A 26,122-nucleotide genomic window follows, 5' to 3' on the forward strand; every position below is an offset into this window, starting at 1 on the left:
TCCTAGGAATGACAATCTGGGCCCTAGTTATCCCTTCTGGTGTGAGATGTCCCGTATAGAGAAGGCATTGTTTCAGAAAAGAAATGGGCCATCTTTAGACCTTCCTTCTTCTTTGGGAGCTACATTTAAGAAGGCTTCTGATAGAATAGTGTAATTTTGCTGAGCGAAAAAACGAAGTCGGGAATTATCTCGGTCTCTTCACCAGTGGCCGTCGGGGTTTCTGGGGTCACAATAGATGGGGTTTCTTCATTAGCCTCTCCAAAGCCCTTAGTACCTCTTTCTGTGAGCTCTTGTTCTTGAACCTCTATGGCTTTGGGAAAGATGGCCCCTTCTAAGATTCCCTAGGCGATTTTCTTCCCAGTTTTCACATGGTATGTTTGTTGCCCATTGTTCTAAATTAATATCTTTATGTCACCTCTGTGGTCTGGCTCTATTACTCCAGCCATTACGTCCAAGCCGCATCTCCAAGCTAGGCCAGACTTCGATACTAGATGGATGTAGGTGTTCTTGGGTGGTGGCAAGATTAGCCCTGTGGGAATTAACTGGCATTTTCCTACTAGGCTTTTATTGATAGTAAAAGAACCCTCACTATCAATATCTCTAAGAGGGGTTTCCATGCCTCAAACTAATACTAATGGGTCTATCAGAATGTCTGTCTAAATGAAAGTCCACCGTCCTGTGTCACAACCTAATTCTATCCCTTTCACTACAACTAAAGACTAATATAATCCAACAGAATGCCGCTTCTCCAGGAGAATGACTACCTTCTCCTGGTACGCAGGTGGTGTTCCCAAAATGTCCTCCTGTAAACAAATGCAAGGGGGAATGACTCCCTTCCTCTGGCGGGTAGTTCCAGCACTTTGTACAGTCAACTTCCCGGGCAGGAGAATGGCTCCCTTCTCCTGCTACTGGTATGCACTTTCTGATAATATTCATAACAAGGCCAGGGGGAATGCCTCCCTTCCCCTGACATATCTTCAGTGTACTTGAAAGGATCCAGTTTTATCACCAGGAGAATGACTCCCTTCTCCTGGTGTTTGAGAATTATTTTTCAACTTTGGTTCTATCTTGACACTCTTTCATTAGATCAGCAAATATCGTGGTCACAGACCCTCCTCTGGTGGTCAGTGGGCTTATCTCTGCCACTGGTACGAGGAGGATTTCCTTGGATGCTTGGCTCTCTTTTGTTGCGGTCCCAGACCTTTCTCTGGTGGTCAGTGGGCTTATCGCTGCCACTGGTATAAGGGAATATTTGCTTGAATGCTTGGGTCTCTTCTGTTAGGGTCCCAGTACCATCTCTGGTGTTTGGTGGGCTTATCTCCGCCACTGGTACAAGGAAGATTTCCTCGGATGCACTCTTCTCCTTGTTTCAGGTCCTAGGCCCTTGATGGCCCTCTGATAGGCCTTATGCTTGCCCCTGCATGAAGCAAAGACGTCTCTACTCCTCCCATGTCCCAAACCGGTCCGCCCTTGCTTCTCGTCACCTTCTGGGCCTTGCATGCATGGCAACAGTCTCTCCGGGGACTGGGGTCAGGGTCCTTCCTGCTTCCTGCAGCCATCTTCTTTGTTATTGCTTCTGCTGCGGCTGTACGTGTTGTGGCTCCTTGTAGTCTCGTCACCGGTAGAGGACCACACGGTCCACCTCCTCCTGGAGATCCTGCCACTGCCTCACCTGCTTCCCACTGGGCCTGATCCTGTCGATGCAGGACCCGTCACCGACTCCCTCAGCCACTCGCCAGCATCCTCTGCAGAGCCCTCTCTTTGGGTCGAGTGTGGACTTCTAAACTCCCTGGTTCTCTGACCACAAATGAAGACTCTAAGTCCTTCTTCGATTTCCATGTTATGGGTCTTCCTCCGCCCCGGCATAACATCAACACCTGTTATCAATGGCGCCTTGGTATTCCTCATGCCTCCTGTGAGCCACCTTGTCTCAGTACTAGCACAGTCAGTATTCCTCAAGTTTTCTCTGCTCTTCTGCATACTAGTATTTTCTGTCTTGGCTGTACCTCAGGCACCAGAAATACATAGGTTTACTCTCAATACAGTGGTATGAAGTGGGGGAGGGGGTGATAAGGCACGTGGGGGTGTGATGTTGTACAGCAGGTTGTACCCAAGGAGGTTGTCCTTATCCCCAGAGGCAGAGTCCCTCCCCATGAGGTCCTCCTGCATTAAACCATCCCTAGGGGGACTATTGGGTAGTGGCCGCACCTCCCTAGCCTTATGGCAAAGGGCTCCCCCTGGGGAGAAGTGACGATACCTGGCGAATCGTCACAATCTGCATTGCAATATCCCCTGTACCTGGTCCCGATCAGCAGATAGCAGACTTGATGGAAACTGATGCAAGGGCAGAATGAACATAAGGTATCTCGCTTACTGCATCTCAATGTTCCGCTCAACTTTCCAGCGCTATGCTGATGACACCCAACTCATTTTCAGGCTTCCTTCAGCCTCCTCCTCTCCTTCCCTCATCTTCGATTGTCTAATCGCCATTCAAAATTGGTGTGCCGCCAATGATCTATGTCTAAATGCCAACAAGACTGAGATCCTCCTTATTGGTACACCATCTCCATCCTTTCCTCTCACTCTCTGGCCGGCCTCCCTTGGCCCTGCTCCCACCCCCACTTGCGTGGCTAAGAACCTTGGGGTTATCTTTGACTCTACACTTTCCTTCTCCGCACACATCTCGGATGTCTCCAAAAAATCTAACTTTTTACTTCACCTCCTTAGAGGTACTCTACCTTTCCTCTCCTTCCCTCAAAAGCTCACCGTCTCCCAAGCTCTGGTTCTTCCCAGACTGGATTACTGTAACAGCCTCTTCCTAAATCTACCTGCCTCCACTATCCGATCTCTACAACTAATCCAGAACAGGACTGCGAGACTTGTCCTTGGCCTCAAGCCCTGGGATCGTATCTCTCCAGCCTTGAAATCCCTTCATTGGCTCCCAGTGGATGCAAGGATTAAATTTAAAACCCTCTGCAATGTCTACAAGGCTTTCTGGGGCCTAGGTCCAAAATACCTTCAACTATCCCTCCATAAATAACTCCCCTCTCGAGCCCTTTGCTCCTCTACTTCTAACTCCCTCAGGGTTAGTCGTTTTGCAAAAAAACCGAGCTGGGGGTAGATCTATGTCTTCTGCTGGTGCCTCCCTTTGGAACAGCCTCCTGGCCACCTTGAAACTTGAGGAAAAACATCTTTGGTTCCGGAAACTTCTCAATACCTTCCTCTTTGCCTCTGCATTTGCCCCCCTTCTCCCCTGCTGATCTGTTTCTTCTCATGGCATTGTGCACCTGTCCACCCTCTGTTCTTTTGGGCCCAGGTATCTGCTCACCCTGCCACCCTCCTGCACTGCCTCCAGGCCACCATCTGCACTAGGGTTCTGTATCTGTACCCATACAGTCCCCCTCCCACGTTTCTTCTGCACTTATCAGATATACCTTTCTGACTAACTTTCACCTGCCACTTGCTGGCTGCACTTCCATGGTTTAAAGCCCTTATTTATTATTTATTCTATTTAATATTTATTTATGTTTTCTCTCCTCTGCTTTGCATTTTCCACCCCCGCCCCCCTTCCTTGCACTTTACCCTCATTTTCCTTTCCCATGCACTTGCTCTTTCTTAAATGTCACTGGGCCTAGTAAGATCGCTGTTTTTTTTTCTGTTTTTTTCTCTCCCTTGTTCCCCTCCCTTTTTCCCTGAAACACTTGTGTACGAGCGCAATATAAATAAACGATCATTTAATTTCATAAGGTATCCCTTCAGCCTGCATTTGCTACTCCAGGGGCATGTTTTCAAAGTGCACATTTCACATTTTGCAGGTGTGCTGAATTAGCATGTATAGATATATTTGCACGTGCCGATTTCCTTTTATGCATCAGCACTCCTTAAATATGTGTGTTTCTCACACACTGGCTGCCCTGATGCAGCCTCTGGACTCTTCCACAACCTCTTTGACACTCTTTCCCTCTCTATTCATCCCTCCGATCTGACACACTCAGCTGGACACATCTTGGATACTCTCATCTCTGCTGAGATCTCTAGCTCCAACCCTATCACTACTCCTTTCTCCTGGTCTCATAATACTCTCCTGTTCTCTCACCTGGACCTCCTGGGTACCCTGGCTCAGCCCCCACCTACACTGCCAGTCTCCTTCTCTGTCATTCGACCTATGAAGCGAGTGTCAGTTGCTGCTTTTTTTCCCACCTTCATTCCCCCCTAACTCCTTCCTCTGACTCTCACTCTGGCACAGCCCTTACTAACCTTTAACTCTCCATCTCCAACACTCTCGACATCCTTTCCCCTATTATGAGGATCCACATAAAGCCTGCATCCAAGTTCAACTCCTGGTTTAACTTTGACCTGCCCTCTCTGAAACGCAAGCACAGAGCTGCTGAGCGGAAGTGGGAGGCTTTGAGTACATCCTCTGACAGACTGGCCTGCCAACTGCTCCAAGGCAATTCAGACTCTCCTTCTGCTCAAAGAAGAGGGCCTATATCCAAGCCAGCATCTCTAGGGCCACTAATAACACAGCTGAATTTTTCAAAATCTGCAAGGAACTTGCCAATCCTACTGCAGTCTACATTTCTCCTTGCCTTCCCTGGCCCTCTGCAATGCATTGGCCTCTCATTTCACCGCGAAAACTCAGGACATCCTGTCCTCACTCTACTCTACACCACTCCCTTCTGCCTCATATGCTCTCAGGCATCCCTTGGCACCCCTTCCGTCTTACTCTCCTCTTTCTCTCCCATATCACCAGATGAGGTTCCTAGACAAGTCCAATCTATGAAAGTCTCATCCAAACAGGTGCTCTGCTGCTCCTCTAGAACTATCAAGGACCACATTGTCTCCCTTGCTCCAGCCTCGGCTGATTTCTGCAATCACTCCTTTGCCACTGGATCCTTTCCCGCACTCCTCAAGCACTCCCTTGTGCACCATCTCCTCAAAAAGCCTTCTGCCGACCCTTCCTGTCCGGCTAGCTACCACCCTATCTCCATTACCCCCTGCCTGGGCAAATTCTTGGAGAAGCCGGCTATTCTCCCAGCTTATCCACCACATTGAATCTGTTGGTCGTCTCCACGACCACCAGTCTGGCTTCCGAGCTGCCAGAGGCACAGACACTGCACTCCTGAGCACCTGTGAAGACTTGCTCTCTAATCTCAATTCCAACTATCTTTCCGTTCTCATCCTTCTTGACTTTTCTTCTGCCTTTGATATGGTCAATCATGCCACCCTTATAAATCGTCTCTGTGTTACCCTTGGCATCACAGACCTGGCTCTGGGCTGGTTGACCTCCTTCCTCTCTGACCTTCCTTCCCACATTCAACTGGGCCCTTTTCTCTCCTCCATTTCACTCTCCACCTGCAGTGTCCCTCAGGGCTCTATCCTCTCGCCTTGGCTTTTTAACCTCTACCTGGCCCATCTAGCCCATTTGATCTCCACCTTCTCCCCTAACTTCCAATGTAATGCGAACGACAAGCAGCTCTCCTTCAAGCTTCCACCTCTGCCTCCTCTTCCTCCCTCATTCCTGACTGCCTGTCTGCTATTCTGTGACGGTGCACTAATAATGATCTCTGCCTTAATGCCATTAAGACAGAGATCCTTGTCACCGGGAGCCCTGCTCCCTCTTTCCCTCCCACACTTTTTCCACCCTCCATGGGCCCCCTCCCCTCACTCTCCTGTGAGGCAACATGCATTGGTGTCATCTTCAACACCTCCCAGCTCACCCTCTCTACCCCTCAGGCCAAGCCAACTTCAGCACTGCCACCTACCGTCTTGGTTATCCGACCCATGAAGCGTGTGTCAGTTGAAGCTTTTGCCACCACTTTCTCACCCCCACTTCCCTCTTGGCTGACTCACACCCTGGCACCGGCCTTTCATGCTCCACTCTGCTATTTCTGATACTCTCAATGTTCTTGCCCCTGTCATGAGGATCCGCTTGAAGCCCAAAGCCAAGTGCAACTCTTGGTACAACTCTGACCTCATCACCCATAAATGCAAGTGCAGGGTGGCTGAGAGGAAATGGTGTGCTTCCGGTACATCCTCTGACAAACTGGCCTGCTGCCTGCTCCAAAGTCAATACCGGCTCTCTGTCCACACCAAGAAGAGAGCCAACATCCAAGCCTACATCTCCTCTGCATCCAACAACTCAGCCGAACTCTTTCAAATCTGCAAGGAGCTGGCCAATCCTGCTCCAGTCTCTACCTTTCCTGTCCCCTCCCAGGCCCTCTGCACGGTCCTGGCTTCTCATTTCATCTCTAAAACTCAGGACATCCTGTCCTCTCTCTCTTCCTCTCCTCCTCCCTCTATTTCCTGCTCTTCCACTGGCCCGTCTTCAGCCAACTCTTCTCCCTCCTTCTCTGCCTTTCCCCTGTTCTCCCCAGACGAGGTTGCCAGACAAGTCTGATATATGAAAGTCTCGTCAAAACAGGGTCACCCATGTTCCTCCAAAACCTTCAAGGACCACATTGACACCCTGGCTCCTTCTCTGGCTGACTCTTCAACCACTCCTTCACCACTGGAATCTTCCCTTCCCCCCTGCAGCACTCCCTTGTGCACCTGCTTCTTAAGAAACACTCTGCCGACCCTTCCTGCCTGGCTAACTATCTCCCAATCTCCATCACTCCTTACCTGGGCAAACTTCTGGAAAAACTGCCCATCTCCCAGCTTAATCTTCACACTGAATCTCTTGGCTGTCTCCAAGACCATCAGTCTGGCTTCAGAGCTGCCAGAAGCATGGAAACTGCTCTGCTGAACATCCGTGAAGACCTGCTCTCCAACACTGATTCCAAAACCCCCTGTGTCCTCATCTTACTTGATCTCTCTTCTGCCTTCAACGTGTCTAACCATGCCATCCTGCTCAATCGTCTTCGTGATAACCTGGGCATCACCGATCAGGCCTTGGCTTGGCTGACTTCTTTCCTCTCCAATCAACCCTCTCAGGTCCAACTTGGGTCCTTCCTCTCCTCTATCTCTACCTGTGGTGTTCCCCAGCGGTCTAACCTCTTTCCCTGTCTGTTCAACCAATACCTGGCACTTCTTGTCCACCACATTGCCACTCTCTGCCCCAACTTTCAGTGCTATGTGGATGACACTCAACTCATTTTCAGGCTCCCTTCTGCCAACTCTTCTCCTTCTCTCATCTCTGACTGTCTGTCTGCTATCCAGGAGTGGTGTGCCGCCAATTATCTCTGTCTTAATTTAAGTAAGACCGAGATTCTCCTAATTAGCATACCTGCTCCCTCCTTTCCTGTCACTCTCTGCCCGGCCTCTCTTGGCCCTCTTCCTGCTCCCACCTGTGAGGCTAAAAACCTTGGGGTCATCTTTGACTCCACACTCTCCTTCTCTCCTCACATCTCTGATGTCTCCAAGAAGTCACATTACCAGATGCACGTCCCCAGAGGTATTATTCCCTTCCTCTCCTTCCCCTAGAAGCTCACTGTCTCCAGAGCTCTGGTTCTCTCTAGGCTGGACTACTGCAACAGCCTCTTTCTAAATCTGCCTGCCTCTACTCGCCGCACTCTGCAACTCATCCAAAACAGGTCTGTGAGTCTTGTCCTTGGCCTCAAGTTCAGGAATTGTATCTCTCCAGGACTGAAATCTCTGACTGGCTCTCAGTGGCGGTGAGGATTAAGATCAAAACCCTCTGCATTGTCCACAAGGCTTTCTGGGGCCTGGGGCCTCAATACCTTCAACTATCTCTTCCTAAATATCTTCCTTCTCGAGCTCTTCGCTCATCCGCCTCCAACTCCCTCAGGATCAGTGGCTTCTCCAAGCAACGAGTCGGTGGTAGATGCCTTTATTCTGCTGGGGCCTCCCTCTAGAACAGCCTCCCTGCCTCTCTGAAACTTGAGGAGAACCATCTCCAGTTCCAGAAGCACCTCAAGATCTTCCTCTTTGAGTCTGCTTTCTCCCCTCCTCTCCCCTGCTGATCTCCTGGCTGAAACTGAATTTGCACTGGTTACCTGGCTACTCTCTGACGTCGGGCCCAGGTCGCCTCCCCGCCAGCTGCACACCTGCACTGCCCACCTGGCAGCCCTTGCACTCAGGAACTGTTCTGTATCCATACAGCCACTACCAGCACTTGACACCTTGTTGTCTGCCCTTACCCTTGTGCTTGCCACCAGCTGGCCGCACTTTTATTCAAGATCTTTATTTATTTTACTGTTATGCTATGTGCTACACTTTTCCCCTTCCTCCCTCCCCTGCACTTGCGTGATCTCAATGTCACCTGGCCTAGTAAGATCGTTGTCTCCGTCTTCCCTCCGTTTCCACTCCCTTGCCTCATTGCACCTTGAAACACTTGTGTATAGGCGCATTATAAATGCCATATCATATTATATCTCTCTCTTTCTCTCCTCACATCATAGACCTTGCCAGGAAGGCCCACTTTCAGCTGCACATCCTCAAAGGTATTCTCCCTTTCCTCATCTTCCCCCCGAAACTCAATGTCTGCAGAGCTCTGGTCCTCTCCAGGCTGGACTACTGCAACAGCTTCTTCCTCAATCTGCCTAAATCCTCCCTTTGCCCTCTTCCAACTAATCCAGAATAGGATGGCAAGACTTATCCTTGGCCTCAAGCCCAGGGACCACATCTCTCCAGCCCTAAAATCTCTCCACTGGCTCTGGTTTGCTGCGAGGATCAAGTTCAAGGCCCTCTGTATCATCCACAAGGCTTTCTGGGGCTTGGGACCCTACTACATCCAACTCTCTCTCCCTAAATATCTTCCTGCTACAGCTCTTCGGTCTTCCAGATCCAACTCTCTGCAGATTAGATGCTTTTCCAAGCAGAGAATGGTGGGGGAGGGGGGTAGATCTCTCACCTCTGCAAGTGCCTCCCTCTGGAATGGCATGCCTGCCCCTCTCAGGCTTGAGCCGGATCTCCAAAGGTTCCAGATGTTTCTCAAGACCTTCCTTTTGTCTTCCTCCTTCCCATTTCACCTCTCCTGCTAATGTCCACGTCTGCCTTTTGACTCGCTGACTGGTTCCTTCAGATTCGTACAGGGCACCAGGCCCTCCTCGTCCAGTCTACCCCTGCACTTGATCTCCCCTGACACCCCCATCAACCTGCACTTGCCCTTGCGGGCCCCCTCCCCTTGAACTGGCCAGGCTGGACCTTCACTCCCTGAGAACTTCCAGGCCCTACTTCACACTTAGCTCATGGACCTTTCTTCCCCTGCACTGTCTGCATTCCCCTGGCTCTGTCCACCTGGCTGCCCCTGGCACTCGCTTTCTCACTGGCCCTTCCGCCCTGACCGGCACTCCCCCACACCCCAATCCACTGCACTTCTTGTTACTGAACTAGCACGATCCAAATGTCACAAGGTCTAGTAGGACCATTTTTGTTTTTGTCATCCCTATTCCCCCCCTCTTGTCTTGTTGCGCCTTGAAACACATTGTGTTTAGGCGCATTATAAATACCCAATACATTTAAAAAAAAAATAACTTGGAGAAGTGCACAAAGCCTTTGTGAATTGGCCCTCATATGTTGCTATCTGCTGTAGTTGGGCAAGCTAACTGATGTGCAGATGTTTGAGTGGATGGTGAGGATTTTCACTCCCTTCCTATAATAAAAAAGAACAAGATACCAAGAAATGCTTGCTCCCACATAACTCAATGCACATCTATCATATGTACACCATTAGCACACCTGGAATATACACTTATTGTACTTGATGCTGTCCATTTATGTTGGACCACTAGTTGATCCATGATAGAGAAAACCCGTGTAGGGTGGATGTGGATATCTGCTTCTTTTCTACAAGTCTTATTTTTATAGTTCTGAGGTTCAGTAAAATAGATACTCACATGGTTAGAAATGGTCACATGGACAACTAGCTGCCAAGGGCCTCATTTTGGACTGACTGGAAAATGTATTTATTTATTTATTGTGCCTTTGTAAGGCTCTTATACGTCAAGTAAATTGCGTTTAAAGCACCCACAGGGCAACAGGGAGGGAACATGGGAATAGAAATCAAATATAACAATGAAATATACAGGCGGTCCTATTAGGTCTTGTGAACATTCAGAACATGCAAGTGCAGAGAGAGAGAAGGGATGAGCCAGGGGAGGGGTAAGTGCTAGGTGTACCAAGAGGGAGGTGCTAGGGAGCAAGCAGCTGTAAGTGCCTAGGTGAGTGGTCAGCTGCCAATAGATAAGTAAGTGCAGGCATGTGGTGGTGTAGACCAGTGGGTGCCGGGACAAGTGCTGGGGGTAGGTGATTGGGTGTGGGAGGCCTGGGCCCAAGAGGACAAATAAGAGCCCAGGTCACCAATCTCAACAACGGTGGAGTTTAGCAAAGTAGGGAGCAAGGGAAGAAGGAGGTGAAAAGGAAAGTCTTGAGGAGCTTCTGGAATTTGAGGAGATCCATCTCAAGAGGAAGGGGGAGGCTGTTCCATAGGAGGGAGCCTGCTGAGGAAAGAGATTGGCCAACAGCCCGCTGTTTAGTGAAGCGCTTGACACAGAAAGAGTTGGTGCCGGAGGAATGTAAAGATCTGGGTGGTAGAGTATTTAGTGAGAGCAAGTTTTAGATAGCATGGTCCCTGGCCCCAGACAGCCTTATGGATGATGCAGAGGGATTTTAATTGATCCTTGCAGCAACTGGGAGCCAGTGGAGTGCTTTTAGGTCTGAGAGATACGGTCCCTGGGCTTGAGGCCAAGGATAAGTCTCCCAGCCCTATTCTGGATTAGCTGGAGGGGTCGTAAAGAAGAAGAGGGTAGATTAAGGAAAAAGCTTTTGCAGTAGTCTAGCCTAGAGAGAACCAGAGCTCTAGAGTCTTTGGGCTTCTGGGGAAAAGTGAGGAAAGGAAGAATTCCTTTGAGGAGGTGGAGTTGAAAATGGGCCTTCTTGGCAAGGTCCTGAATGTGAGGGAGGAAGGAAAGAAAGGAGTCTAAGATGACTCCAAGGTTTCTGGCTTTAGATGGAGGACAAGGGTGAGAGCCCATAGAAGATGGCAAGAGTGAGAGGAAGAAAGAGAGAGCAATAGGAAAGATCTCCGTTTTGCTGGCATTGAGGCACAGATCACTGGAAGCACACCAGGACTGGATGGCAGATAGGCAGTCAGGAATGATGGAGGAAGTAAGGAGAGGATCAGAGGGAAGTTTGAAGAAGAGTTGTGGGTCATCTGCATAACACTAGAAGTTAGGGGAGAAGGTGGAAATTAGGTGTGCAAGCAGAGCAAAATACGTGTTAAAGAGCCAAGGAGAAAGGTTGGAGCCTGGGGGAAACCGCAGGTGGAGATAATTTATCATTGATAAAGTAGGACAGCCAGTCCAGCGCTTGCTCCAATATACCTAGGGTATCGTGAAGCTGTTTTATGAGGATGGAGTGGTTGACAGTATCAAATGTAGAGGAGAGATCAAGTAGAATGAGAACAGCTGGAGAGTTGGAATCAAGAGATGCAAGCAGTTCCTCACAGGTGTTCAGAAGAGCAGTTTCCATGCCTCTGGATGCTCGGAATCCAGATTGATGGTCATGAAGGCAGCCAACAAGTTCAGTGTGCTGGGTCAGTGGGGGGAAGACCAGTTTCTCTAAAGGTTTCCCAAGGAAGGTGGTGATAGATATGGGCGGTAGTTGGCTGGTCAAGGCGGGTCTGCAGAAGGTTTTTTTCAGGACGGGGCGCATAAGAGAGTGCTTGAGGGAGGAGGGGAAAGATCCAGGGGGAAACCTGCTTGGAGGAGACCTTCATCGAGCGGACAACTCTGGTGATCTCATGTGTGATAGGAGAGAAGGTTGAGTGAAATGCAAAGGGAGGATGGGAGGCCGTAGGAGGCAGGGGGAGGGGGGGAGTGGAGGAGGAGAGGGACACAAGGGTGCTCAGGAGGTTCTGAGTATTTGCAGTGAAGTGTGCGGCCTATGCGTTGCAGAGGGCCTGGGAGGGAAGAGGTGAGGAGGAGAGTGTGGTAGGGTTTAGCCGTGTTGTTGGATTCCCCATAGACATGAGCATGGATGTGGGCCATTTTCTTGGTGCTGATGGAAATTCAGTATTGCCTTTGGAGCAGGCGACAGGCCAGTTTGTCAGAGGGTGAGCCTGAGGTTTACCACTTCCGTTCTGCAGCTTGGAGTCGTACCCGGCATTACACTTGGAGGCATGTTTCAGGCGGATACTCATGTCTGAGGCAAGAATGTCAAGAGTATTAGTAATGGCAAGATGGAGGTTGCTGAGAGCAGAGTCAGTCTGTAGTGGGGAGAGATGGGAGGATGAAGGTAGATGCAAAGGCAGCTGAAGACACTCGTTTCATCAGACGGATGTTGGTGAATGAGGTTGGCAGGGCTGGGGAAGGTGCAGTCAGGGGGCCGAGAGGACCCAGGTGGGAGCAGAGGAGAGAGTGGTATGACCAGGAGAGAGGGGTGATCAGTGGGGAGGAGAGTGAAAGATCAGTGTGGATGAAAGCATCAAGAGTGTTTGTTTGTTTGTTTAGAATTTATTGTGCGCACCGGACCCTGGGGTATAAGGGCGCAGAAAGTAAGAATATGTACAGCTTAGAGCATAAGTTACAGGTTACAGTTACAAGTTACAGACATTACCAGTTACAGACATTACCAGTTACAGGTGCAAGTTTACAATACAAGTTTACAATCGTATGGTGCAGATACTGTGTAGCAAACAGGCGTGAGCATTATCATGGGTTCAATTAGCAGTTGCTGTCGTTAGCCAGTTGATTACAATTTGCCTGAATTTGGAAAAGGAGTGTTCTAGCCTCGCAGTAGTGGGTAATTCGTTCCACAATTGAGCAGCTTTGACTGGGAAGCTAGCTCCGCCTATGGTGGTCAGTTTAAAGCGTGGTACTTGTAAGCGATTGGTGTAAGCAAGTCTGGTTTGTCTTGTGGGGTGTGTTCTGGTGAATCTGTCCTTAAGATATTGGGGGGCTTTGTTGTGTAGGGATTTGTATGTGAGAGATGCAGTTTTGAGTCTGATTTTCTCATGGGTGGAGAGCCATTTGTGTTTCCTTCTTATTACTGTAATGTGTTCTCTCCTGGGGATGTTCAATGCCGCTCGGAGGGCCTTGTTTTGCTGTATCTGGATTTTGTTTATGATAGATTTAGTGGCTCCTATGTACAGTGCGTTACAATAATCTAGTTTAGAGATGATAAGGGCTCTGGCTAATGTTAGACAACTGTGCTGGGAAAGGAATTGTTTTCCTGCTCTAATGAGCTTACATGTGTAGGCTGTCGAGGAAGCTAGGGAGTTTACCTGTTTGGAGAATGATAGGGTAGAATCAAGGTAGATGCCTAATGTTTTAACTTCTTTGGCAACTTGTATGCAGTTCCCATCTATGATGAAGGAAGAGTAGTTTGAGCTTAGTTTTTTGATGAGGGGTGCGGTGCCTAGGATAAGAAGCTCAGTTTTATCATCGTTCAGGCATAGGCCATGGGTTGCCATCCATGCCTGAACGATGCTGTATATTTTGTTCACCATTGCTAGATCTTTTTCGTAAACCCCTGTGAGTGGGAGGAGGATCTGGGTATCGTCAGCGTAGTTGGTATACCTGATACCCAGATGGTCCAGATCATCAAACAGGGGCTTAGTGAATATGTTATATAGCGTTGGTGAAACGCATGATCCCTGTGGCACACCGCAGGTAATAGGGATGGGGTCTGCAGCTGCTATAGGTGAGAAAACCCTCATGGTGCGGTCACTGAGGAAGGATTGTATCCATGCTATAGCCTCAGTGGAGAAGTGTGCTGCTGAATCTAGGTGGTTACATAGGACTTTATGGTCCACTAAATCAAAAGCGGCCGATAGGTCTAGTAGCAGGAGGAGTGCTGGTTTTCCAGAATCTCTTACTTTGTCAATTTGGGCTTTCAGGTCAATCAATGCAGTTTCTGTACCGTGAAGAGGGCGGAAGCCAGATTGTCGGGAGCCTAGTAGTTGGTTTTGTTCCAGGAAGCTCTGGATTTGTATATATGCCACCTTGTCCAGTATCTTCAGAAGGAACGGTACCGTAGTAATAGGTCTATAGTTAGTGGGTATAGTGGGGTCTAGAGTAGCCTTTTTTAAGAGTGGGAGCACCCAGGACTCTTTTAAGTTACTGGGGATAATGCCTGTGGTAAAGGAGGCATTAATTAACTTGGTGATAAATGGTGCTAGATCTCGTGCGGCATCTTTGATGAGTTGTGCTGGACATAAGTCTCCTTTGCAGTTGGACGGTTTTAGACCGAGTATTACTTTCTCTACTTCTAGTATGGAGACTTTGGAGAAGTGGAATTGCGTAGTGGGTTTGGAGTTAGGAAGTGTCTTGATAGGCGGTAATATATTGGGTGCTAGGGTCTCACGTTTTAGTTCTATTTTCTTTTGGAGGTTTCGGACTTTGTTAGAGAGGGCTTGCTGGATTTCGGAGCACCACTTTTTATCTTTAAGACAGTTGTCTTGAGGTGTTATTGGGTTTTCCAGTTCTCTGAGTATGGTGAACAGTTCTTTAGTACTTGATTTGGCTTGTGTGATTCTGTTATTGTAGGTCTCTTGTTTAGCTAAGATGATTTCTTTTTTGTAATGAGAAGAGATTTTAGCTAATTTCAGTTTATTTTCTGGGCTGGGGTTAATTTTCCATGTATTTTCCCATTTCCTTTTTTCTAATCTCAGATTTTTTAAGAGAGGGGTGAACCAGTTGTTCAGGTGGTTCTTTGGCTTGCTGTTTCTGAGCTTGAGTGGTGCGATGTTGTCAAGAGTTTTGTTCATGATATTGTTAAATTCTTCCACTAGGCTGTTAGGGTTAAGGTTGTCAGGTAGAGCGTCCAAAGTGGGCATGATGCCGGGGAGTAGTTTGTCTAGTGTCATGTTTTTTTTTGTTTCTGGTAAGTGCAGGAGGAGCACACGGTTGTTGCAGTTTGGGGGTGGCAGTGTCCAAGGAGAATGAGATTAGATGGTGATCTGACCAGATTTGGGGTGAGATGGTGAGAGTGGCTATAATGCAGTTGTGGTCAGCAATCCAATCAAGGGTTCTCCCTTTGATATGGGTGGGCTCAAGCACTCTTTGTGTGTAACCCAGTTCTGTTAGGGTGTTGGAGGCTGCTGTGGCTTGTAAGTCGTTGATATCATTAAAGCCAATATTGAGGTCGCCTAGTAATATTGATTGAGTAGTATCTTTAAGGTTTTCTGATAGGATGGTAGTTAAGTCTTCTATGAAATTCTTGATTGGACCTGGAGGTCTGTATATCAAGTGAAGGTTAAGGGTTTGTGAGTTAGCTGTAGGTGTCTTGGTGGACATTATCTCACAAGATTCAATGGTTGGTGAGGGGGTGAGTCTCATCTGGAGTTTAGTTTTGACGATGATGGCTAGTCCTCCACCTCGAGCTCCGCACCTATCCGATCTGAGGATAGTATAATTATTGGGCACGGCTAGGGATAGTGCTGGGCCTGATGCCTCATGCAGCCAAGTTTCTGTAATGGCTAGGAAATCGTAGTCTTCTGTCAGGATAACTTCAGATATTTCTATGGCGTGGGCGACTAAGGATCTAGCGTTTATTAAGGCTCCTTTGAGTTTAGGTGTGCGGTTAAGATGTGTAGTAGTATTTTTTGCAGCATTGGGAGTGGCAAATGTTTCTTTGTTAGTTTGGTAGTTATTGTGCTTAACGTGGTTATGGGTGAATGGTTTGCGAGTAGGTTCTCGAGTGGTGTTAGTTTCGTATTTGATGAGCGGATCAAAGATTCTGGGTAGTCTTGCTCGTAATCTTAGGTTTCTGTCAGCTATGTTATATTGTGTAGTGGATTGTTGTATTGTAGTTGCTATAAGAGGCGACATAGTGAGATGTTCCCATGGGGCGAGTGAGGCAAGTGAGGAGGCCAGGTATACTAGATAGGATAGTATAAGGAGCATTGTGTAATGTGTAAGCGTCCTGTATCTGGATAGGTGGCTAGAGTTTTAGTTATGGTATAGTGCAGGCAGAGTAACTGCTAAGTCTGCTATGTTGTTATCTAGAGAATGAGGTCAGGCACATAGTGTTAAGTTGCAGTAATCATAGGGCTCGTACAGATGGCAGTGTGGTGAATATATGGCCATGGGCAACACAATTGCTATAGTCTATGAGCGACCAAAGGGCACAACACAATTACTGTGGTCAATGAGCGACCAAAGGGCACAACACAATTACTGTGGTCAATGAGCGACCAAAGGGCACAACACAATTACTGTGGTCAATAAGCGACCAAAGGGCACAACACAATTACTGTGGTCAATGAGCGACCAAAGGGCACAGCACAGTTACTGTGGTCAATGAGCGACCAAAAGGGCATAATACAATTACTGTGGTCAATGAGCGACCAAAGGGCACAACACAATTACTGTGGTCAATGAGCGACCAAAGGGCACAACACAATTACTGTGGTCAATGAGCGACCAAAGGGCACAACACAATTACTGTGGTCAATGAGCGACCAAAGGGCACAGCACAGTTACTGTGGTCAATGAGCGACCAAAAGGGCATAATACAATTACTGTGGTCAATGAGCGACCAAAGGGCACAACACAATTACTGTGGTCAATGAGCGACCAAAGGGCACAACACAATTACTGTGGTCAATGAGCGACCAAAGGGCATAATACAATTACTGTGGTCAATGAGCGACCAAAGGGCACAACATGATTGCAGCGACACTAGTAGGCGTGGCGCGATATGTTGCATGAGAATAGTAGCAATAGCCTGATGCACATGATTAACAAATAGTTAGCAAGAGTAAATTCACCAAGTTTGTGTGTATATACTAGCAGTAATCAGTAGACATTCACATGTGGATCGTAGGGTAGACTAAGCAACTAAGGGTGTCATGCTTTACTCACAATGGGTTGAGTCCAGACAGTGCAAGTAGAGAGTACTGCTTCCTCCTCGGCATAGCGGAGGCTGTCCCACGGTTAGAATAGTCTCTTTCTATAGGGTCCGTCAGGAGACCTTCTATCTCCTTCAAGGAACCGTCTAGGCTCTGTACTGGATTCTCCAATGCAGCAGAAACTTTTGGAGGGAATGTAGATTGGGTGTTGCGCTCACATGCGCTAAACAGGGGCAAAACAGGGCCTTGTACTGGCCTTCGAGTGGCCGCCGGCTATTCCGCCTGCCGGCGGAAGTGCGAGTTTAAAACAACTCGTTGCTAGGCGACCGGGGGAAGCCGAGCCTCGCTTTCATGCCGTGTCCAGCCAAGTGGGTAGGACCAGAAGGGAGAATGGAGAGGGAGAGCAAGGTGCAAAGGTCACGGAAGAGAGTGGATGCTGTGATTGAGGAGGCAAGGTGGATGTTGAAATCTCCAACAAGAAGGATTCTAGAGGTGGTTGTGAGGAGAGAGGAGGTGAAATCGGCCCATTCAATGAGGAACAGGTTGGTAGAGCCAGATGGCCTCTAGTTAGTGGCAATGGTCATAGAGGAGGTGGGAGAGATGACAAGCTTGCAGACCAGGCTCTCGAAGGAAGAGTAAGGCTGGGTGGGTATGAGGGAAGAGGGGAGCCACTCAGGAAGATCAGAGCAACCCCAATGCAAGCACAGTTAGGGTGAGGTTTGGAGATGATCTTATAGCCATCTGGTACAGAATTGGTAAAACATGCTGAGAAGGAATTTCCAGTTTGTAACAGGATTTTAGACAGGATTCCACACACAGAGCAGGCAATCTGCTTGGTGTATTTCCCTGCATCATGCAGGGAATAAGACAGCATCTCCAATCAAACCACTTTTCAGATTCTGCCCGCTCTTTTGTGGTTGAAAAAAGCAGGTGTATTCTGTAGTAATCCTGTGTAACGGCAATCCCTATGACTGATCACCACTGTGCGCGTATGCATCCACGCCATTGATCCGGTCCTATTATTCACATGGCTTGGTTGCTGGCACAGAGACCCGAAAACTGCCAGATACCCATGCTATCATCTGTCACATGCTATCACCCATCCCATGTCATATCATAATGTCGAAAATCATGTGGCGCGTACCCCGTGGATGATTCTCCGCCCACCTCAAAATAGGCTCAAATTCAGGTTGCTTGATCCCATCAACATTCACCTACAACACAGTTGGGTTCATTTATTGAATGTAGTACATCTTGGATCTAAAAAATATACCTTTTGTGTCTATATTTGTTTTCTGAAAGATGCTCATTTTGGCACCAAAGTGATTGTAGAGATCACATGTATATCATTAAAACTGTATTAAACAACAGTCAGGAGTTTTTGTCAATGTGCATTTTCCTGTATCTACACTCAGCACAGATTCACACCCACCTTTATCAGTGTCTGTGCTCTTAAGGATGGAAGGTTCACAATGGTAACAGATGGGCAAGTGGGCTAAGTGAGAATTAACAGAGTACATTTCACAATGTTGTTCTATGATGATTGTTAAACTAATTTTTCTTTCACTTTCTGCATAATTTTATAGGATGACAAGAAGGTCCCCCCTCCGATACCAAAGAAGCCTCCACGAGGAAAGTTCCCCATCACAAGAGAAAAGTCCCTGGACTTACCCGATCGACAGCGCCAGGAAGCGAGGAGACGGCTAATGGCCGTCAAGCGAGCTGCCTCATTCCGACAGAATTCAGCCTCGGACCGGGCAGACAGCATTGAAATCTACATCCCAGAAGCCCAGACCAGGCTCTGAAGGCAGATGACTGAAATACTCCCCTTTTTGAAAAAATAAATAACATGTCTATACATTTTATCATTCAACTGCTAATTTTTGTCATACTCCCTCCACTGAATATGTCCTTGCTATTGTGTTCTTCGTGCCAAAAGTGCAGCGGAAGGCTTTCGATTTCCTCAGAGCTTGCTGAGGCCACTGCAAAGACGACTATTTTTTTTTATTTTTATTTTGTGTCGGACCTTCCAATAAGCAACAATGGATAGGGCTTCACGAGACCTGACGTATCCAGTACTTTTTCAGAGGACAATGGAAAACACCTCCTGAGACGGAGCGCAGCTTAATTTTTTTGGGTTATTTATATTTTTATAAATCGTGTGACAATTAGGAATAGAAACACAACAAACTACATGGGTGCATCTGACCATCCACATGAGGCATTAACTATTCCAGAGAAGGTGCTAAACATTTGAAGTGCGGGAGAAGAAGAGTGCATCGATATTTATGACCTCTGAGTTTTTCTTTTCTTGGGAGCCAGCTAAAGGACTCACCCTTTGTATTCTGCCAAGCTCCTAGGTTGCTGGTACTGCAAGCCAAACTGGGCCTCTGTAGGACATCAAGTCTGTAGCGCTGAGTAGGGGTTTCTAAAGCCGCCACTCCTAGCCCATTGTTTGGGTCTTCAGACAAACAGCATACAGGGATAATTCTATCAGGAATATTTAGCGGAAATGTTTGCTGGCTACAATTTCACAACATTTTAAAATATATAAATATCTATATATATATATATATACATATATATAAATATGTAATTTTAATGCAAGGGAACTTGAGGGAAAGGGAAATGAATGCCTTAAACATTTTGGTTTTCTGTAGCAAGATGTGTGAAGTGAAAAGTTTGGCTTAATCCTTTGGGACATTCATTTCGTTTTTGAATTTTGTTTGCACATTATGTATTATTTTTACTCATTTTTTAACCTTTTATACAAATGTCTTTTCTTTTAAGCTGTGTGTACATTTGAACTTCAGACATATCTTTATAAATTGAGTTGCCAGGGTATCCTTGAAGAAATGTGAATGTTTGCTTGTTTAAAATGCCAGTTGTGATATTGTACTAGCCAGTTAAGAATTATGAATGTAAGTGGTAAGTAAATCTCAGTTTAAATGGTTATTTTAAGGTACAGTGAAGGTGCAATGTGGTTTACATTTGTATTTTATTTCAGAAATCCTTTTCCTATGCAGTGTCGGCAATGCAAGAACAGCACTCTCGCTTTTTTTAGAGTTTAAGAGAAGGATTCAATGCATAGCAAGAGACTTCCAGCCTTTGCATTAGGAATTCTGTGTAGATTCAATCCCATGATTAACAATAGGGAACAAACAAAAGCCACTCCAGCCCAAAGACTTTGAGCGTTTCCTTTTGTCAGTGAGAGAGGTTGGCATACTAAGAGACATTTTTGATGACTGCCTTCCATCCATTAATTTTCCCTGGTAATAAAACAGGGTTCGTCTAAAAACAACTAAACAACTAAACCGTTCTGATTATCCATCAACTAACTTTGATCCTTTAAAATCTAGTGATCGCCTGTCCAGCCAGAAGGCACATCCTGTCCCAATTTGTAGCATTGAAAGCAGTAATGCCCTTTGGGGACAAGCCCCCTATGAATCGAACATTGTGTTTGCAAGTCTGATTAGTTTAGCAACATGTCAGTCCTTCCAAGAGAAATGTTGCAGAAATTAATGAAGTGGCTTGCACATCAATATATGATAGATAATAGTATAGAAACAAAATCAAAAATTGTCTTAGATTGTCCGGTTTTGATCATAAATCAGTCCAAGCTGAACTCTGTCACATGGAATGAGACAGAATGAGGCAACTGTGCAATCTTGTTCACTGTGGGCTTCATTAAACCCCCCATTATGGTACCACTAATATAAAACGGCCCCTGCGGCCTGGCATGCTGAAACGGCTTCTTTCGTTTAGCTCATATACTCTTGGAAAAATCCTGCCCCATAACTCACACACCCAAATGGCTATGATCTCTCAGTGGTTCTGCAGTGCATACAGAACTGGGTGCATTACAGAAATGACTCTATGCACCCAGGAGTGTTCATCTATTTGAAGGCTAATTTCAGTGAGCCACTTGCAAACAGCTACTTTATTGTACTCCAGCACTTTTTCTTTACCTTGATGAGCACTTTAAATATGTACTCAGAATACCCTAACTCTTGTATAAACTAGGTTATACAATTTACAGACAGTTTCCTTACACCCCACACCCTGGACCCATTATCTTCAATAAAGCATGAGTTATGTTTTGGACCACAGCGGATATAAGCATGTTTTTAAACTTAAAAAGTGAAATGTTCAAGTTGAGTGGTTAATAGATTTCATGTGAGATGCAAGTCTTTAAATGAAGCTGTCTATCTGGTAGATATGCAGCTAAACATATATATTGCCAACCAGCCTTAAACTATATTTGGACGCAAAAACAAGTAAATACAGATGAATGTATAAATGTCAAAGATGTATAAGAATCCCTTTAATATCTTCATTCAATTAGGCAACGCTCCATGGTATTCTGAGCTTTTCTTCAAAAGGAAAAATTAGGAACGTGGACACTGTGCAACCATGATATGTTTTCAATATAAATTCTAACTTTCTTTTTTTTTTTTTAAATAATATGTATTTGAAGGTACAGGAGTGGACGATTTATTTGTTAAATTATATTTTATCGAATGCTGAGCTGCTAAGAAGTCATTTATATATAAACGAGAATTACAGATATTTCCTAGATGCAGGAAATAACACATGAATCAATTGCCATGTGCTTCAACTATTTTCTTTTTATACTTATAAGAATTGTGTACAAAGAAGAGATATTGCAGACATGACTAGCTGTTCAATCTGAATTTGGGAATTCATGGTACAGTGTTAACTTGCAGCGGTCGAGGACAATATTTCATTTGATATCATATAATGAATATTTCAGGTATTTTATGTTTTTACTGTTTTAACACTGAACATGCTACTATTGGGCTAAAGTCCGGCCCGTGAACAAATCAGAGCTATCACATTGGAGAATGGTCATGTATTTATTGATTGAGATATGACAAATATACTTCTTTGGAAACTTTGAATTACCTAATTTGTTTTTCTATATTCCAAAGGAGAATATTTCTAACAAAAGCCTATTTCTTATGGTAAAATGCTATCAGTGCATATTACATTTTTTAAGTGCAATATATTCACCTTTGTGCATAGGTAACATTCTATCAATATAGGCAGATAACAAGCCATGTTTATCTATGTATTGTACATTTAACTAGCTGAAAAAAATAAAAGGATATTTATAATACCTGTGTTTTACGTCAATCAAATTCAACAATCTCAAATGTGTTCATAAAATATATATATTGGATATTTGACCAGCTTTAAATAAGATCCTGTCTAAAGGTTCTTCATCACAAGTCGCCTATTTTTAGTGGAACATGTGTTCATTGTAAGCAAGGAGAGCAATTGCAGTGATTAGAGTGGTCTGGGAAATAATGCAACACATATCATTGTATGTGATCCTACAATAATATCAAAGGTGATATAAAAAAGTAATAAATAGTGTTTTTAGTATTTTTTCATGGACTTTGCAGACAACACATGACTTTAAAAATGCGTAATGTTCTTGATCCCGTGGCGTCTTCGTCAGTTAGATGTATAGCCAGTATTTCAAATACTACTTACATTTAAACCTCAATTCCAATCTCCTTTATGGTAGAATGCACTCTGGAAGTCCCCTGAAAATGCAAGCATAATAACAAAAACTCTTACTTGTTTTTTTAGAAGTCATTATGCATAAGTTAGAGTGCTTCGTCTTCTGAGATCCTCCTTTACTGAATTCTTCATGGGATTGTATACAGTTGTTCAAGTCCCAAACTCTTGCAACACAAGCCAACATGTTACACTACTGTCAGCTGAAGAAGAACACTGATGTCTCTAGTCGAGATGATGGAAAGTTTCAGTTTTATTAATGGCAAGAAGTAGAATAATATGCATAGACTTTTTCTTTGATCAAGCAAAGAACAATGAATTCGATACCCCACCATCCCTATTTCATGTGATCAAAGGGTGGTGCTTGTACTCCCAATAGTATCTGATATAGTCCCATAAAGGATCACCAAAAGGTCAAGGCGAGTCTGGCCTCAGCTCCAAATTATTGGGACCACACCAATTGTTTCCATGCAAAAAGAAAAGAAGAAAGGCAATCTTACAAAAACCAACACAACAGAAACAGCCCACCTTGTGCATATGTGTTAACAACCTCAGTATTAGTTGATTTGTTGTGATTTTATATCTGACCTCACTGCCAGAGTGTAGTCTATTACGGCTACAAGACAAACGACAGGGACTGAGGGAGGGGGATCCTTGGTGGTGGGATCTAATCTAATCTAGTCCTTGCCATTCATAAAATTACACATTTCCATTGTCTTGACTGGGAGGAATTAGTATTTTACACTCTGGTATGGGGATATCCTATTATAAACATTCATGGCTTTGTGACCCACATGAATGTAGCATGCGCAATAGGTTTGACATAATGTCTATGAAATGCTGCAACATTTGACCAATCATCTGATTTGGGAATGTCCTATAACCAAGCCTCAACCCAAATGGCCTTTGAAGCCATGGCATCCCAGCATCCCAAGAGGAACCTGACCCAAATATGGAACAATTCCCTCCTGCTTGTGGAAACAGGTAGCAAACTAAGATAGCCAGAGTCTGAGATGTAACTGGATGATAAGGCTGCCTAAATGAAATGATTAACTGAAAAGAAGACATTCTGCAAATCCTTGGTACATGATTCATGCTGTCTATGCTTTAGTACAACACACAATTTCGAGAAATCACACATTTTTGAATATTCCACACTCTTAGAACATGTAGTATTGCATCCAGAAATATAGAAAGAAATCCTAGAAGGGGAAAAATGTCTGGGAAGAAACTATCAACATCCGTTTTACAGACAAAGTTTGAAGAGACACATTTACATTACCTCACGATTCAAAAAGAGGTCAGGGCGCCCCTCTGCAAGAAAGAAAGAAAACGGCATGATAGCCTGTTCTGTGGGAATATACCCACTCAGAGTCCGCAGCCACATGTTTTAGCTCACTGTACCTTTCACAAAGGAGGAATAACCATTTGCATATCAGTCTTTGTCCCGCCAACTTGATCAGTCTAGCTACCCCAGAGATGTGTCAGGCCTCATCAGTGAGGTGGAGCTGAGCCTCTCTAAGCACATTGAGCTAGAGGCCACATCTGGATTACCCTAGGTAATTCAGGGTGACCAACCCCAAGTTCCTTTGACATTCAGAAATAGGTCAGGACTGAGAAGGAACACATTGCCAAATGCCCATGAAAAATCTGTCAAACCTATGAATGTTGTACTTAATGAATACCCAGCATAACCTCCACCACGGAATGTGTAGTTGAAATAGCCCTAAGGTAGGCATTTAAAGTGCGATATGCAATGGACACTGATTAGTCAGCAATGTGGTATAGAGGAAAGGTCCTGGAAGCATCCTGACGTGGAAGCGTCAGGACGCATGGAAAATAATAAGAGCTGACAGCCTGAGAAAACGGGTCAGTCAGTTACAGAAAAACCCACGTGTGTCTCGTGTCATGTAGTGAGGCCCTCCTCTAGCAGTGGGGTTGTTGTTCTTTTAAAATATCACCCTGGCGACCAGTGTGGCAATCAGAACTCCATGTGCAGCTGATACGGAGCTAAGGAGGTGAAGCAAACCGGCAGAGAAAGCACGGTAAGAGCACCACCTGGTGGCAGATGACCACCGCACCCAGGTGAGAAAAAAAAATGATTCAAAATAGCCACAGGGGCAGCTCAGGAAAAACATTCTGAACGAAAGCAAAGAGCGCAGCAACCAGCCTAACAAGTAAAAGTTAGAGGCCTTTTCAACTTCCACAATGGGCAACAAAACACAGAACCACCCGTAATACTACTAAAAGGAGACAGCTGTAGTCATGTCTGAAGAACAACAAGCGACAAGCCCCTGCAACCCTGGATCCTCGGGGGAAGCCTTTAGCCCTCCAGCGGCACAAGGAGGGAGAGGCACATGGAATGACTCTACCCAAGGAGCGTTCATGAAGCCATTCGACTCATATGCGGAAGGGGCAGCCATTCGCTGGGAACTTTGGCTACAGCAATTTGAACTACACCTTAAGTCCAAACGAATTGTGGCCGAGGAGGAAAAGCGCACACTCCTCATGTTCAATTTAGGCATGATCGCACTGCAGCTTTTCCACACACTACCGTCCAGATGCTAGGAAGATGACTACCAAGCGGCAAGAAGTGCAATGAATGGGAAATGTTGGCCACAAGTGAATCCAGATTTTCAGCGTTTTCAGCTGAGTTTAGCAAGGCAGCAGCCGACAGAAGCAATTGATGATTTTCATTCAAGGATTCAGGAAATGGCCATCGGGTGCGAGTTCCCCAATGAAGAGTTTTCTATGCGACAACAGATAATCCACGGAGTACGGTCCAAGAAGCTTCCTAGAGACATTCTATCTGAGAGGAATATTCCCATTAGTCCGCATCTTAGAGATGGGTCACCAGAGAGAGAGAACAGAAACACAACTGGCCGTGATGGAAGCAGCCATCAGTCGCTTGCCGATAGACGCAGAGCGAGAAACAGCTGCCGTTGCACCGATCGATGCCAAGAAGCACCCACCAAGAGGAACACCCACTCTGCCAATATCGACAGGGCGCAGTCAAAGAACATGTAAATGGTGTGGAGGAGCATGGCATCGCAATGAACCTTGCCCGGCGAGAGGAGCCATGTTCCGGAAGTGCGCCAAACTCAACCATTTCGTGTCAATCTGTCTCAGTGACAGGCCTCGAAGAGGAGGAGCAGAAGCCTCCCCAAAAGAGCAACACCGACCAGGAACCAGCCAGAAAGCAAACAGCAAGAACAAAGTGAGAACAATCGAGTGCAGAACAAACACAAGCAGTAGCAAAAGTGAAATAAGCAAGAGTTCAGACGATAAGTCACCTCAAAGACGACAAGTGGGGCACCGCAAACGACACTCAGAGAAGGTACACCTCATTTTGGCTGTGATACCACATGGGAAGTCGAGAAAGACAACACAGAAATCTGAGCCAACTTGCACGGTGCTCATGAACTGCACGCCAACCAGAGTGATTGCTGACACTGGGGCGACAGTCAACGTCCTACCACTCAGACTCTCAATCATGCATGTGAAACCCACGTTGCAATGTAAGACAGTCCACCTGTATGCCTTTGGGAACAAGACACTGATCCCGGTAAAAGCAGATGTAGTATACAAAGGAGAAGCCTATAGAACCAGATTCTATGTAGTGGGTCCAGCGTCGAGACCCTGCTGAGCTGCAGAACAGTGGAGAAACTGCGCATCATCCATTTTGCCCTCCAAATCCAACAACCAACATTAGACAACATCTTGCACAACACCCGAAACTCTTTAAAGGCATTGGTTGCCTTAAGAACAGGACAGTAAAGCTCCACATCGTCCCGTCCATCGAGTCAAGAGCAGTCCGGC

At 46.0% G+C, this 26,122-nt stretch overlaps 1 protein-coding gene across 6 annotated transcripts in view; it reads left to right on the plus strand.

The window, feature by feature from the left end:
• The window catches only part of DLGAP2 (DLG associated protein 2), a 2,662,056-nt gene extending 2,640,846 nt beyond the window's left edge, over positions 1-21,210 (plus strand). For all 6 annotated transcript variants that reach the window (XM_069606086.1, XM_069606087.1, XM_069606085.1 and 3 more), the window contains one exon: positions 18,343-21,210. In XM_069606086.1, the coding sequence (XP_069462187.1) occupies positions 18,343-18,561 (219 nt within the window). In that variant the 3' untranslated portion in view covers positions 18,562-21,210. The remainder of the gene's footprint in view (positions 1-18,342) is intronic.
• The last annotated feature ends 4,912 nt before the right edge of the window (positions 21,211-26,122 follow it).

This window comes from Ambystoma mexicanum, chromosome 4p (genome assembly GCF_040938575.1).
Source record: "Ambystoma mexicanum isolate Mex_15411 chromosome 4p, UKY_AmexF1_1, whole genome shotgun sequence".
NCBI classification, from domain to species: Eukaryota; Metazoa; Chordata; class Amphibia; order Caudata; family Ambystomatidae; genus Ambystoma; species Ambystoma mexicanum.